Source organism: Mus caroli, unplaced genomic scaffold (assembly GCF_978045245.1).
Source record: "Mus caroli unplaced genomic scaffold, Mus_caroli_1 scaffold_1, whole genome shotgun sequence".
Lineage (NCBI taxonomy): Eukaryota > Metazoa > Chordata > Mammalia > Rodentia > Muridae > Mus > Mus caroli.
Genome location: NW_028227256.1, coordinates 87,286,530 through 87,301,335, shown reverse-complemented (window position 1 = coordinate 87,301,335; position 14,806 = coordinate 87,286,530). Strand labels below are relative to the sequence as shown.

Below are 14,806 nucleotides of genomic sequence, written 5' to 3'. Positions count from 1 at the left end.
TTTCAAGCAGACTTGCCAATGGATACATGAGCAGCCTTGCTTGTGTACATGAGCTTGAGAACATCCCAGTGCTCATTACCAAACAGTTGCCAATGCCAAAGGCTCTAGAGCCAAGGTTCTCAACCTGTGGGTCACGACCCCTCTGGGGGCGCTAAGAACCCTTTCATAGGGGTAGCACATATCAGATTCTTGGCATATCAGATTTTTACACTATGATTCATAACAGCAAGATTACAGTTATGAGGTGACAACAAAATTAATTTGATGACTGAGGTCACAGCAACATGAAGAACCATATTAAAGGGTTGCAGCATTAGGAAGGTTGAGAGCCACTGCTAAGAAGTTAAGGAAGCAGAGCTATCCAAGCACATTATCTTTAAAGAAGACTTATTTATCTGTCTGTCGGTCTGTCTGTCTGTCTGCCTATCGTGTGTGTGTGTGTGTGTGTGTATGTGTGTATGTGTGTGTATACCAAGTGTGTTCAGGTGTCCTCAGAGGCTGAGGAGAGCATTGGATCTCTTGGAACTAGAGATACAGACAGTCGTGAGCTACCCATTGTGGGTGCTTGGAACGGAACCTGGGGCATTTTCCAGAGTAGAGCACAGACTTAGCCACTGGAGCCATCTCTCCAGACCCATCTAAGCACATTCTATTTATTAGCTCATCCTTCCCCAAACAGTGGAGTGGACACTGCTGTGGCCTGACTTTAGATGTGTTAATGCTTCAGTTCTTCCCATGGCACACTTCCCAGTCTGCAGGGTCAGAGGTGGAGTGGTGTCACAGATGTCACTTCAGCTACTCAGAGGACTTCAGAATCCCAACTGTTCCACAAAGCACATTGCTTTCATTAAACACATGTAAATTATAGCAAATATTTAACTGTGACATTTTCTCTAAAAATAATGATATAAAGGGCTGGGGATACACCTCGGATGTGGGAAGTGTGCATAGCATGCAAACTTCATGTTCCCAGTTTGGTGGTTTGATCCCTGGACCACCAGAAAGTGAACAACATGGACCAGAGAGACGGTCAGTGGGGAAAGTCAACCACGGCCTAGCCTGTTAACCTGAGTTCACTTTCCAAGGGTAGATGGAGAAACGAATTCCTGAAGGTTATCCTCTGACTGCCCTGTGTGCACAAGACACTTGCATTCCCCTACCAAAATGAAAAAATAGAGCTGAACAACATTTCCTCCCCGCTCCCCCAAATCACCCAACAGAGTAAAACCAGAGCCAGGAAAAAGTGACACCCAGCTCTCCAGTGCCTAGGTGAGGTGCGTTAAATGGTTCCTTTCTCACAGGTGCCCAAGCCCTGATCCTGGTGGGTCTTGAACGTGTGGCTAACCTGGAGCAGCTGATGCATCTGGAGTTCGGGCGGGGCTTCATGTATGACAGGCCCCTGAGGCTCAACCTGCTTGACTTAGACTATGAACTGGCAGAGCAGCTTGTGAGTCTTTGTATCTTTTAAAGAGTTTTACACACACACACACACACACACACATATACACAGTTTGAAATTTTTGGCATCTCAAGACAGCAAAGCCAGATGTCTTACTGGCCTGGTGACTGGGGGAAGGGCATACGGATTTATCACAGACTCCGTCAAGGCTTGCTTTATTGCTGTATGAGTCCTGAATATGCCATCTGCCTTTGTCCATGATGGAGTCGAGAATATGCAGGGAAAGAGATGGAGCCAACGAGCAGGTGGAGAACTCCTCTCCCTGACTCCCTTCCTGGGCTCTTCTCTCAGTGAGAGCAGTTGCCTCCTGGGATGGGGAGTTGGGTGGGGGTGTGGCCAGGGATTCTCAGATAGTGTGACTAAGGCTGTAAGGGTGGGAGGGAGTGCTGCCCTCTCTTCCTCTTTCTGTCTTAAAAACCGGGGTGTTTTTATTGGGTAGAAGCAGCTTCAGGCTAGAACAGGGGAGAGCGCACACAGTCAACACTAATTCAGTGAATGGCACTGTGTTTGGGATGTGTAAGGTCAGGGGCTTGGCAAGGCAGGGATACAGAGGTGGCTGGTGACCCAGATTGTGGAGGTCCTGGCTCAGAGCCCAGGGCCCCACGTGCTGCCTACCCCTGGCTTCTCCAGGGACTCCCTCAGGCAAGTCCTGATTTCCACCATCCCAACTGTGGCTCAGAGAACCGCAAGGTGTTGATTTCTAATTTAGACTGCTCTTTGACCTCAGGTTGCTTCAATGTGTTGATTGGATTTTATATTTGAGGTTTGGACATGGGGAGGTTGTCTTAGTTAGGGTTTCATTGCTGTGAAGAGACCCATGACCAAGGCAACTCTTTTAAATGACGGCACTTCATTGGGGCTGGTTTACAGTTTAAGAAGTTCAGTCCATTATCACCAAGGCAGGGAAAATGGCAGTGTGCAGGCAGGCAGGCATGGTGCTGGAGAAGGAGCTGACAGTCCTATACGTTGATCCACAGGCGGCAAGGAAGAGACTGTTACTGAGCAGAGCCTGAGCATAGGAGACCTCAAAGCCCACCCCCACAGAGACACACTTCCTCCAACAAGGCCACACCCACACCTCCTAACAGTGCCATTTCTCATGGGCCAAGCATTTAAACAAGTGATTCTATGGGGACCATGCCTATTCAAACCACCACAGAGGTTATACTGAAAATCCAAACCTTGAATGTCTGTATTAGAAACGTCTGGAAAATGAGCCTAGTTTAGGATAAGAATGATCACAGTTGATTTTTCTTTTCTCTTCCACCAATGACTTCCCACCCTATGGGAAGAGCTGAGCCCTCAGCTGTACCTGGCCTTTGAGGGAGTGGCATGAGGTAGCTCACTGTGGCAGATTGAGACTAATCGCAGCCCCTTGGTGCTTCCCTGTTTTCTCTTTTTGATATTTATTTACTTTTTTCCTGGCAGGACAATATTGCTGAGAAAGCTTGCTGTGGGGTTCCATGCAAGTGCTCTGGAGAGAGGGGAGACAGAGGGCCCATTGGCAGCATCGGGCCAAAGGTATGGCAATGGTACTCTTCACACCATAGGCTAGACTTTACACCACAGGCTAGACTTCACACCACAGGCTAGACTTGTGGTCTGACAGTATTTGGCTGGGTGACTGGATGGATATGAGAGAGGCAGAAGGACCCTGGCCATATTGCCAGTTCTGGGCTCCAAGGTACTTCTCACTGACCAATATCCCTAGTGTCTTGCTGGTGATGGAGATGGCCCAAGCACCTGCTACGTTTCCCTCTTCCACTGGATGGGACGGTCTGCTCTTTAACATGTGGGTCTGTCATTCCATAAAACAATGTGAAAACCCGAGCATACCTTGGCAGCCTCACAATGTGGGTCAGTGGGACCCTTAGCAGTTACCTTAAAAGTGAGCCACAGCTCTCTGGGAAAAGAAAGAGCCTTAGTTATCCCAATGGGAAGATCATCAATGAATAGAGAGTGAGTAGGAGCATGCTCAGCTCGAAGCAACGCCCACTGTCACGCTTTGTGTCACCACAGCTCCACTGAGCAAGGCACTGCTGTGACGCTTTATGAAAAACATGGTGACATGGGGACCCATGTGTTTTATTTCAGGGTATCTCTGGGGAAGATGGCTACCGAGGCTACCCGGGAGACGAAGGCGGACCTGTGAGTAAAAGCTTCCCGCCCCTTGAGTTTTTACTGCTTCCTGTTCTTCCCATGTGGGGACTGGATGGTGGAGTTTGTAGCCTGTCTGGTGGCCAGGGCGTTCTCATGAGGAGAAAGATTTTTCTCTTAACTTATGTAACCATTTTCCTTTCTTTCCCACACTAAGGACAGTGAGGTTCTTTGAATGTGAGGAGTATGTGTGTGCGGAGTGCATGGGGAGACTTGCTCTGTTTCAGAGTGGAGGAAGGTGAGGCATGGTGTGCCCAGTGCCCACTAAGTGTCTGAGCAGAAGTCAGTGGTTTATGCACTGCTAGTCCCAGCTTTGAGAGGCTGGGGCAGGAGGATGGTAAGCTGCTAAACTATTATGTAGTGAGACTCTGGTAAGTCTGCGAGGCTCTGGGACCATAGGACAAGGCCCTTCTCTGGGCTATGGAATGGAGGGGATCCTGGGGGAGTAAGCGAGGTCTTCAGGTGTCCAGACCAGATAAGGATGTCAGTGGTGGCCCTGTTGCCATGGGACAGCTGGAAACCATGACAATACAGTGCAATGGTCAGAGGAAAGAACAGTACCCCCGGACACTGCAACCATCCCAGAGTCTACTCCCCAGCCTGTGAAGTTGTGAATTCTTGCTTAGTCAGGAGCTGGGGGGTGGTGGTGGTGAGGAAGTTGGTACATGTAGCCTGCTTACAGTGAAGCCCTCTGTGTGCTGCATGCTATTCTTTGAGAGAGAGAGAGAGAGAGAGAGAGAGAGAGAGAGAGAGAGAGAGAGAGAGTTAGAAGAGATGGCAAACAATGGATTCCAACTTGCAAAGTGCCTTTGTTCTCTTTACAGGGTGAGCGAGGTCCACCTGGTGTGAATGGCACACAAGGTTTCCAGGGCTGCCCAGGCCAGAGGGGAGTGAAGGTATGGTATGGATTCATATGTAAGGGAGTCAGCGCAGAGCATGCTGGGAGGATATGAGGTCTTCATGGGCCTCGGGGAGGGAGGGTAGCAAGCTGGGGGATCTCCATGCCCAGAGCCCAGTAGCCAGGGTCTCTCGCCGAAGGTAGCTCTGCACTGGGTGGGTCAGGAGTCCAGAGCACAGACTATCACTGGAAAGGAGTCTGGGTGGAGACATAGTTTTCTATGGAAACATTTAGCAGCCAGGAGTCAGTCGTGAAGGCAAGGTTCTGGCCAGGCCCTGGGAGGAGCCGGGGAAAGAGGTTGGGGAAAAAACTGCGCAGGATTCCAGGGTCTGCTCCTTGCTGATTTGAGAGCAGGGCTGAGAAGGGAAGGACCAGCCCACTGCAAATTATGAAACTGGCCTTCTGTCTTTGGAGTTGCCTTTCCTTTCCAGGGAGAAAGACCACCCAAGTGTTCACCTCCAGGCAAATTCACTTAATAATATGCCAGCTGGCAGTGAGAGAGGAGGCAAGCCAGAATGTATGTTTAATGTATAGATCCTCAGAACTGGGGCTACTCAGACACAGGTGAAGGGGCATCCCTTGGCTTCTGTCCCGAGGAACTAGCTCTATATCACTCATGTTTCTGCTGTCCCCTTACCTTCCAGGGTTCTCGAGGATTCCCAGGAGAGAAGGTACTAAAACATTTGTTTGTTTTAATGACAACTCCTCTGATGATTCTTTTCCCTTGCTGGGATAACTTGTTCCACTCACTGTCTGCCCTTTTCTACTCAGGGTGAATTGGGAGAAATCGGCTTGGATGGTCTGGATGGTGAAGAGGTGGGTGCTTTTAACTCCCACGTCCCAACTTCTTCTATTCCCGAGGTCCTGGTCACCAGCAGTCCATGGAGCTGTCACCACTTTGTACAATCCACTCTCATTGTCTTTACAGGGAGACAAGGGGCTGCCTGGTTCATCTGGAGAAAAGGGGAGTCCTGGAAGAAGGGTAGGTGTGCTCTTTTCTCCCTTCGCCAGCGACCAGTTATCACTCTTCCCATGGTTTCCTGGTAGATGTATGAGTGATGTCCCCTCTCAACTGTGATACCCTATATGTCATTTCCTTGTTGGAAAGCATGCCCTACAGGGTGGTGACTGAGTTTGTTTGGTTGAAAACACATTTCTCAATGCCTGGGGCTGAGAGGCTCTCCAGGAAACATTTGTGGACTAGCCAAACACATCAGAAATATTTTGACATGATTTGGGAACTAAAGAGATGGCTCAGTGGTTAAAAACATATATTGATCATACGGAGGACCCCAATTCAGTTCCTAGCTCTCTGACTGAATGTTTCACAACTGCCTGTAACTCCCACTCTGGGAGATATGATGCCCCCTTCTGGCCTCTGCAGATACTGCACTCAGGTCTACACACACATAGACACATATACATACTTATAAAGAAAATAAATCTTAGAAAATAAGGGATCTTTTCAAGTTTCATGCCAAATGGAAAAATGGCAACAAGTGTTCTGATGAGACTTACAAAATGAGGAACGTGATTTTGATGAACAACGTAGAGGTCTAAGGTGCAGCTTGAAGGTTATAGTTAGCAAACATCACTGTATTAGAAATTCTGGTTGGAATAGCAGGCACCAACTAATTGATCACAGAAACAAAGTAATGGGACAATAGATACAATCATTTTCTTCACCATAGCAACCACCCATATATATACAATGTACATATATGTATGTATATGTGTGTGTATGTATGTATATATGTATGTATGTATGTATCATGGCATCATGTTATAGATCTCAAATACTCACTAAAATACTTGTTACCAGAAATATCTAGTTTTAAACTTCCACTGTGTGATTGATTTAGGGTGACAAAGGTCCCAAAGGAGACAAAGGCGAGAGAGGAGATGTCGGGATTCGAGGTGACCCGGTAAGGAAGATATCTTGATTTTGGATTTAACGGGAGGAGGCTTATGAGGAAAGAGAAAAGGGGTCATTTACATTTTGAAATTGCTGATAAAATACAAGATTTATCCTGTCCTTTCAATTTGGAGATCATTGGGATGGTTTGTTTCCAATACAACAAGGGTTTTCAAGTCACTCAGTAGGTGCATCTTTAAGGGTCTTCCTGAGATGCCTTCTGGACATGCTTGCCTTAGGATGTGTCCTATGCAGATTTCTGGTTCACACATTTGTAAACCCTTTAAGCAAAGGACCACTGCTGAGATGACCTGTTCTGCAGGTCACCTCCTCTGTGGGAGAGGATGGAATGTGAGGCTGAGTGTCCCCAGGAGGGAAGGATTTGTGCTACTCCACTGGGGCCACCTTTAGACTCTGGGTATTAGCTGGATAGGAAATGGCTTAAAGGACTGCCTTTGAAAGCCTTCCCTTCAATCTGATACTAAGAATTCAAATAGCTGCAGCTTTCCTTATATGGGGCTCATTGGACAAATCCTGTTGTTTTCAGGGTGACTCAGGACGGGACAGCCAGCAGAGAGGACCCAAAGGAGAGACGGGAGACATCGGCCCCATGGTACAGTGATCCATACCCAGAGACCCTATGTGCCAGGGCGGCAAACTGACTCTCACATCATTCCTGCGTCACCAGCTGCAGCCCCCATGAACTTCAGAGTCTGTGAGACCAGCAGCAATGTCTCCCAAGGCTGGCACTGTGCCTGGAAAGGCAGCCCCTGTGGGACTGGGCATCAGGGCTGCTCGAAGGCAGCTGTTGTGCCCTGCAGCTGTGTGTAGAGAGCTCTAGTGAAGCCAAAGTCTTAAAGGGGTGACAGTGACCCTACCAAGCCTGATGCTTCCCAGGAGTGCCTGGAGCTCTGTCCTCCTGTAAACAGACCCTCTCCTGGGGATAGACCCCTCCACCCCGTGTCTCCAGAAACACACTCTGGGGTTTAATGTGCTTCTCTGCAGGTGAGAATTTCATGTTAACTTTTTACCCCCACTTCAGGGTCTCCCAGGCAGAGATGGCATCCCTGGCAGCCCAGGAGACCCTGGGAAGGATGTAAGTACCTTGGGATGTTGGGTTCTGCTCAGTGGCAAGTGACTGGTGCACAGTGCCTGGTACTCTGCTATGGTCCAGCTCCCTACCAGGGGCTGGGGGGGGGGTGGGTAAAGCCATTCCTGAAACCATTTGTCTACTTTATGCTGTACAGGCAATACTAAAAACAAGGCCATTTGTGTCAATATAAAATAAGTAGGCTTTTGCCTTTGACTTAATGTTGCTGCCCTAGATTGTTTGTCTGAAGAGTTCAGGGAGCATGGGTAGTGAGCACGGCATTCATGCTTGTCTTCCCATGGAGGGAGGGAGGGAGGCAAGATGTGGGTCTTTACACCAGATCTGTTGCTGATAGGACATTTTCATTCTTAGCTTCCTCTAGCACCCATCGCTTACCTTCCCTCAGTCTTTTCTCTCTCCTTCAGTCCTTTGTCCTTTCCCTCTGTAGAGAACATTGAACACTTTAAAAAAAAAAAGGTATCTGCTGTTTTCAAGTATTTGACCAACTCTTGCCCACTAAGTAGCTAAAACATCAGAATGGAAATGTTAATTCTGGCTGGTGGGGGAGACAATGAGAAGAAGGATGAAGAAACAGATTTCTGTAGCCCATATAATTACTTCTGTATTTGTGCCACTCACAGAAGGGAACTGAGCAGTGTGGCTTAGCTTTTGTGTTTCCAATACATTCTGGAGTGTGTTTCGCTGAAAAGCTTGTTCCATACTCACTGAAGGAATTCAGAAGCCAAGGTGAAGTCTGTAATCCTGTATGAAGCTGCTTGAAAGGGCCCAAGTAAGCAGGGCCCAAGTAAGCAAAGAGCAGGGTCCTAGTAGCATCGAAGAAGAGGATGAAGAGGCCAGGAGGTTACAATCCTTAGGGGAGTCCAGGAAGTTAGTGGGTGCCTAGGGTGGGTCTCTGCTCAGAAATGAACAGAGCAGAAAGCATGGGGGGCAGGGGTGGACTGCTCAGGACAGGGTCCTCAGCATTGCTGGGCTCAGTAGCTGACCATCACAGAGAGTTCCTGAGGTATGAGGCTTCCCAGAGGAGTGACTCCCTTGTGCTCAAGTGGCTTCTAACTTTTTAAAAACAAAAATTAAATTATTACCTTCAAAAGTTTGAACAGACTTGAAAGCTAGCCCAGTCCGCCAAATGCTTAGCAAATAGGCTTGAGTTTGTTCCTCTGCATGAGTGTAGGTCTGGGGTGTGGCGGTAGGTTAATATGGTTAAGCCACACAGAGACAAGAACTGTTCTACACGCTTTTGTAACACTGCTCTCAAAATGGTCTGAGGACATGACTGAAAGTCCAGCTGAGGGTAAGGTCATGTTCGCTACCATGGGGTGAGGCAGAAACTCCTGTTGGAATCAATTTAGAGGCTCACTAAGTGGAAGGAGGTGGAACACAGTAAATTTGCCTCAGGGTGAGGACCAACAGAGAGGCCTTTTGTCACTTTTCTCTCTGCTATGCCAGACACAGACCAAGATGTGCTCCAGGGTGTTAGAGCCTTCTCAGCTGCCTCTTCTGGCCTCTGCAGGCTGCCACTGAGCAGTGAGGCAGGAGCCTGATGGAAGAGCATGTTCCTTAGGGAGGGGAAGGGCTTGGTTGCTGCTCTGTGCAGGACCCCGAGCAGTTCTCAGTGATTACACCGACCCCAGGAAGGAGGCCAGCACTGTGGTGGCTGCAGAGTGGCCAAATGCTGGGCTGATCCCCCTAGGGGTAGGGAATGTGACTCTTAGGTTGACCAAGTCTCTGGCCTTGCAGAGACAGCTTAGCATGCCCGCAGATTCCCTCCCCCAACTCTCCTCTGGAACATTCATGAGGTGGGGAATCCCTGGGTCCTCCTGCAGCCGGCTCACATTTTCAAACTAAGGCTCACCTCTGGAACATCCACAAGAAGCTGCCAAGACATGAGCCCAACTTTCAGGTTCACGTGTGTGCGCTGGGGTTGCTCTTGTTGTGTTTGGCTGGGAGGGTTGAGAGCCCAGGACTCCCTTCACAGCAGTGAAGCATCTCAACTCTGCTAAGTTAGAGCAATGGGCAGGTTGGCATTCCTGTTTCTCATTCTTCTCTGGGAACTGGCTGGGATTCTGCAGCCAGAAGCCATTATTTTCCTTGGCAGGTCAGAAGTCATTCCCAACTGTTCACTGGAGTAACTCACAGGCACAGCATAGAAGTAGAAACTGCTGGGGAGTGGGGAGGAGGGATGTGCGCACCAGCCTCCTAGGTGTAGGGACTAGTCTCTGGCATGGAGTTTGCACTACAGTGGGTGGATACATATGTCAGGATTCAGCATCCACATCTCCCCCTCAAGACATGTGCCTTCTTCCACAGGGTGGCTCTGGCCGAAGGGGCCCTGCAGGAGCTAAGGTAGGCCGCCGGATTGGCTTGGCATGTCTCTTGTCTCTTACCTAGACTTCCAGGAGTCTCCTGGACACAGTCAGCCCAGGGATTAAGGTAGTGTCCCTGGCCAACAGTTTATAGAACCCTCCCTTTTCCCTATCATTCGCTCAAACTCAGCCTCTTCTACGATAGATAGAAGGTGTTTCATGTGGTTTCTGGAGTGAGGGGAGGGAAGGGAAAAGGCTGACCGGCCTCAGATGTCTGGGAAGCTCTCTGCCAGGAATGTCCGTGTGTGTCCCATTATCTTGCCTGTGCCAGAGAGAATTCAGTGCAAAACATCCTTATTTATCAAAGCTGTCCCGTGAAACAGGCGAGTGACAATTTGTGCAGGCTTAGAGAGACAGGCTGCTGACCTGTGTGAGGGTCCCCTTTCCCCAGTCCAGAGCAGAGAGCTGGTTTTGTTTACCTGCTTGTCTTGTTTCCAAGGGCAACAGAGGCGGTCCTGGCCAGCCAGGCTTCGAAGGCGAGCAGGGTACCAGAGGTTCACAGGTCGGTATCCTGGCATGACACGTGCCTTATAGTATCTCCTAGACCCTTGGTGGCTTTGTCTTAAATTAAGGCGATGGTCACGTGACACAGATTCTGCCTCTAGCGATGATTCCATAGCACTCAGAGCACTCACTGTATTGTGTAATAATTTTAAAATGTTTTATTAACCCCAAAGGAGGCAATGTATAGTTGCCGTCTATTGCTTTCTACCTCTGGGGCCCCCATCAACCCCAAATTGTCCTCCTCCACCTCTGCCATTCCCACATCTCCCCTCACCCTTATAGACCCCACACCTGTCTCCCTAACATCTGTCACATTTAACCCCTAGTGCCCTCCATCCCTATTGCCCTCCATTCCTACTGCCCCACCCCAGCTGCCCCTAATCCCTACTGCCCCTCCTCTTTACTGCCCCTCCCCACCCCAGTAACCCTCAACCCAACCCTGATGCTCCCTACCTCTGGCCCACACTGGTCTCCCTGTCTTCGTGGATTTGCCTGTTCTGGACATTTCATATAAATGGTATCACTTGATAGGTGGATTTTATGTTTGGCTTCTTTCACATAGTATAGTTCCCTGAATTCAGGACATGTTCTGGCAGCTGACATAGTGGTTTTCCTCTCACTGGCTGAGTAATAGTCCATCACATGGATGAAGAACAGCCTTTTTCATTCACTGGTTACTTGGCATTTGGGTTGTTACCACTCTGGTTACTGAGACTCAGATCAACCGCACTCACCTGTGACATGACCTTTTCCTCCCTAGGGCCCACCTGGTCCCATTGGTCCCCCAGGCCTGATTGGGGAACAAGGAATTCCCGGACCTCGAGTAAGCATCTGAGTGTAGCAACTGGACTGTGTTGGCTGGTGGGGCTGGTGTGGGGGTGGCTGACGGTGTGGAGTCTGCAGGAGTCGCTCTGTGACTCTGTGGGCTTAAGTGGGCAGTGCTGGGCATCATTAAGTGCTTGGGACTTGTGGGTGAGCCTGGCCTGTGACTGGGGACAGTCAGGGTCTTTAGTCTGGACAGTTGTTGCTTCATGAACATCCCTTTCCTTGCCTTACAGGGAGGCGGAGGTACGGCTGGGGCTCCTGGAGAACGTGGCAGAACTGGTCCGCTGGGGAGGAAGGTTTGTCTGGGGAACAGTAGGGCTTTGCTGAACTAAGTGCTGCCACCTCCCTGTTGCCTGCCCTCTCCTCTGCCTCTTTACCTTCAACCTAAGCCCTGTGCATCAATGGTCACAGACACAACCCCAATTTCCCCCACTGTTCACATACGCATGTTACAACTAGTGGTGGTCCATGCCTTTAATCCCAGCACTTGGAAGGCAGAGGCAGGTGTGTCTCAGTGAATTTCAGACCAACCTGCTATACATAGTGAGTTCCAGGACAGCTAAGACTATATAGAGGTCCCAAAACACCCCTCCCCAAATGAAACAAACAGAAAGGGCAGATGCAGAGCCACCTGTGGTGGCTCAGGCCTGTAACCTCAGCACTTGGTCAGAACTTGGGGCAGGAGGATTACTCTAAGTTTGAGGTCAGCCTGGTCCACATGGTGAGATCACACACACACACACACACACACACACACACACACACACACACACACACATCAGTAATTTGTTTTATTATTGGATTTTTACTAAGTTTTTTAATCTGTCTGTCTGTCTGTCTGTCTGTCCGTCTGTCTGTCTGTCTGTCTGCCTGCCTGCCTGCCTGCCTGCCTGCCTGCCTGCCTGCCTGCCTGTCTGTCTATCTATTATGTGTGTGGTTGTATACATACCATACTGGATATGTAAAAGTCATTAGACAGTTTGGTGGGATTTGGTTCTCTTGTTCCACCACATGGAATTTGGGGCTTGAACTCAGGTTGTCAGGCTTGGCAGCAAAAGCCCTTTTACTTCCTGAGCCATTTCACCAGCCCCTGCATTTAGCATTTTAAAAATATGTGTATAGCAGTGGCCGTTTATAGGGCACAATGTGTGTGATAATTTCATAATACATATAATGGTAAGGTCATAGAAATGGGTGTTTCTTTGCATTGGGGGCACTTGAAACTCTCTCTTCTGAATATGTAATAAGTTGTTGTAAACTAGAGTCATCCACAGTGCCCACTAGATCATTCCTCCTGCCTAAACTGCATGCTGGTACCTGTTACACAATTATGCTCTGTCCCTACCAATCATGGGTGTCCACTCTCTCATGATGTCAGCCTTTGCCGCTTCATGTGTGAGACAGCATGTGGCACTTGTCTTGCTGTGCTTGGCTTATTATGATTAAAATTTGATTTCACGGAAACCTAAAAGATGACATATGAGGCACCTATCCCTAGACATCACTACCCCCGACATCAGTACAGCAAGTGTGGAGCTTGGGTCCCCATGAGCTGGCCTCCACTTAGCGAGGCATCCTTGTTCTCCCCATATAGGGTGAGCCAGGAGAGCCAGGGCCGAAGGGAAGCATCGGGAACCGTGGACCTCGAGGAGAGACGGTAAGGCCACCTGGTGACCTATGGGGCTCACTGACTGGGATGAACGACGCAGAAAGCACCTTAGACTTGGAGAGGTTTGCAGCTCTGTTTGGATGATTGAGAATATGGCTGACAGTGGTAAAAGCTGCTTATTTCAAAATGAGTTTTATTTCCCTGGCAGCTTTGTGAGTGAAAAGGAAATCTATAGGCTATTGGGAGTTTTCCTAAAATGAGTCGCTCTTCCTGAAGATTCCATAAAAGAACCAGACACCAGATCATTATAATCTCAAGCTTTAAAATACTGATATGTCTTCCCAACACGTTCTTCTCATTGTGGGACAGTTAACAGCGTTCACTGTGAATGCCTCACACAATGGTGGGCACATAGCTGAGGATACAGAGCCCAGGGGTTTGGAGGAAGGCTGTCTGGAAGGGGTGTCAGTCTAGGACAAGAAGGGGTTGGGGACTGGAGAGTAAGACCTTCGCACAAAAGACTCAGGATATCTGAGAGGTTAAGTTCAGAATTCCTGTTTTGAGAGAGACTCACAGATAATCCTCACATAGATCTGAGTATCTCTACAAACACGACTTTGTTCACACTTGTGGAAGAGGGCACAGAGATGGAGGCTTCTTTCTCTTGCCCTTTGGTCCCCAAACACTCATGCACTCCCCCTCTGTTGAGGGGAGAATGTGACATGGTGGATGTGAAGTGTCTGATGCAATGGCTTGCGGTAACACCGTCTCTATTCCTCTTAGGGAGATGACGGGAGAGATGGGGTTGGCAGTGAAGGACGCAGAGGCAAAAAAGTACGTATCTGTTGAAGCTTCTAGAGACGCCCTCATTGTTGCGAGTCATCAAGAATGGCTTCTGACATCTTGTATTAGAATTGATGGCTTTAAGTTGGGACCTGATACTGAGGTGTTTGTTGTCTTTTACAGGGAGAAAGAGGCTTCCCTGGGTATCCGGGACCAAAGGTGAGTGATTGGAGTAATGGGGTGTCTGCATGGTTTCTGGATAAGCCTGAGCTGTCCCATGAGCTGAAGTCAGAGTACCCCAGCTTTAGTCTTGGGTCTGCCACTCATGACAAAGCCATGCTGGGAAAGTCTGAGCATTCTAAGATGCTCCCTCCTGTGTGGACAGAGTTGGCAGTGCTTGCTGTCCATGGTGCTTGTTAGTTATGTGGACAGAGGAAGAATCTGAGACCTGTAAATGCCACAACGCATTTGGCAGTCATGCCAGTGATGACATAAAACCAGGCTGTCTGTAAATAGCACCAAAACACTGCAGCCATGTGTAGATGTGAACCTGTTAACTATTTAGAAACTATGCTCCAGACACTCTGTTGGAGTCCTACCCAGGGACACCCACCTCTAGCAGGACCTTCTGTTGAAGACCTTGATGTGTCACTTCTTGGCTCTCTTCCCAGGGCACCCCTGGTGAGCCAGGGGCAGATGGACCACCAGGACCCAAAGGCATCAGAGGTCGAAGGGTAAGTTTGCCCACGCCTTGCTGTGTGCGAGTGGGAATGAGGAGACTCATGGCCACATTATGGGATGCTGAGACTTTTAAAAAACATCCTCTTCCTTCTCAGCCTGATCAGTGACAGCCCCGGTGGCAGAAGGGAATTCCAAGCTTCAAATTAATGTCCTCACAGCCCATGAGGGTTGTGTTCTGTACCTGCCCTCCTTCAGCCATGATCTCTTGCGGGGAGGGCTTGATAGCTCTTTCTCTGGCATGTCTTAAAAGTCATTAGCCCACAGATTACCCCATCATGGTTCTGGGGAGGCTTAGGTATTGAGCTGGATGGTGTAATGACTATTCAGATGTGAGGAATCCGGGCTTAATGAGGCCTTCTTAGGAAGCCTGTAGCATCCCTAGCCATGCCTGGACCACAGGCTCCTCATTCCCTGGCTGATAAGATCTCTCTTACTTTAACC

At 49.0% G+C, this 14,806-nt stretch overlaps 1 protein-coding gene across 1 annotated transcript in view; it reads left to right on the top strand.

Moving 5' to 3' along the window:
• Positions 1–14,806, top strand: part of Col6a3 (collagen type VI alpha 3 chain) — a 76,684-nt gene that overhangs the window by 44,216 nt on the left and 17,662 nt on the right. Inside the window, exons 14-31 of the mRNA XM_021161500.3 lie at positions 1,302–1,447; positions 2,888–2,980; positions 3,554–3,607; positions 4,441–4,512; positions 5,159–5,185; positions 5,286–5,330; positions 5,443–5,496; positions 6,377–6,439; positions 6,977–7,042; positions 7,472–7,525; positions 9,848–9,883; positions 10,343–10,405; positions 11,168–11,230; positions 11,466–11,528; positions 12,827–12,889; positions 13,625–13,675; positions 13,808–13,843; positions 14,296–14,358. Of these exons, the coding sequence (XP_021017159.1) occupies positions 1,302–1,447; positions 2,888–2,980; positions 3,554–3,607; positions 4,441–4,512; positions 5,159–5,185; positions 5,286–5,330; positions 5,443–5,496; positions 6,377–6,439; positions 6,977–7,042; positions 7,472–7,525; positions 9,848–9,883; positions 10,343–10,405; positions 11,168–11,230; positions 11,466–11,528; positions 12,827–12,889; positions 13,625–13,675; positions 13,808–13,843; positions 14,296–14,358 (1,112 nt within the window). The remainder of the gene's footprint in view (positions 1–1,301; positions 1,448–2,887; positions 2,981–3,553; positions 3,608–4,440; positions 4,513–5,158; positions 5,186–5,285; positions 5,331–5,442; positions 5,497–6,376; positions 6,440–6,976; positions 7,043–7,471; positions 7,526–9,847; positions 9,884–10,342; positions 10,406–11,167; positions 11,231–11,465; positions 11,529–12,826; positions 12,890–13,624; positions 13,676–13,807; positions 13,844–14,295; positions 14,359–14,806) is intronic.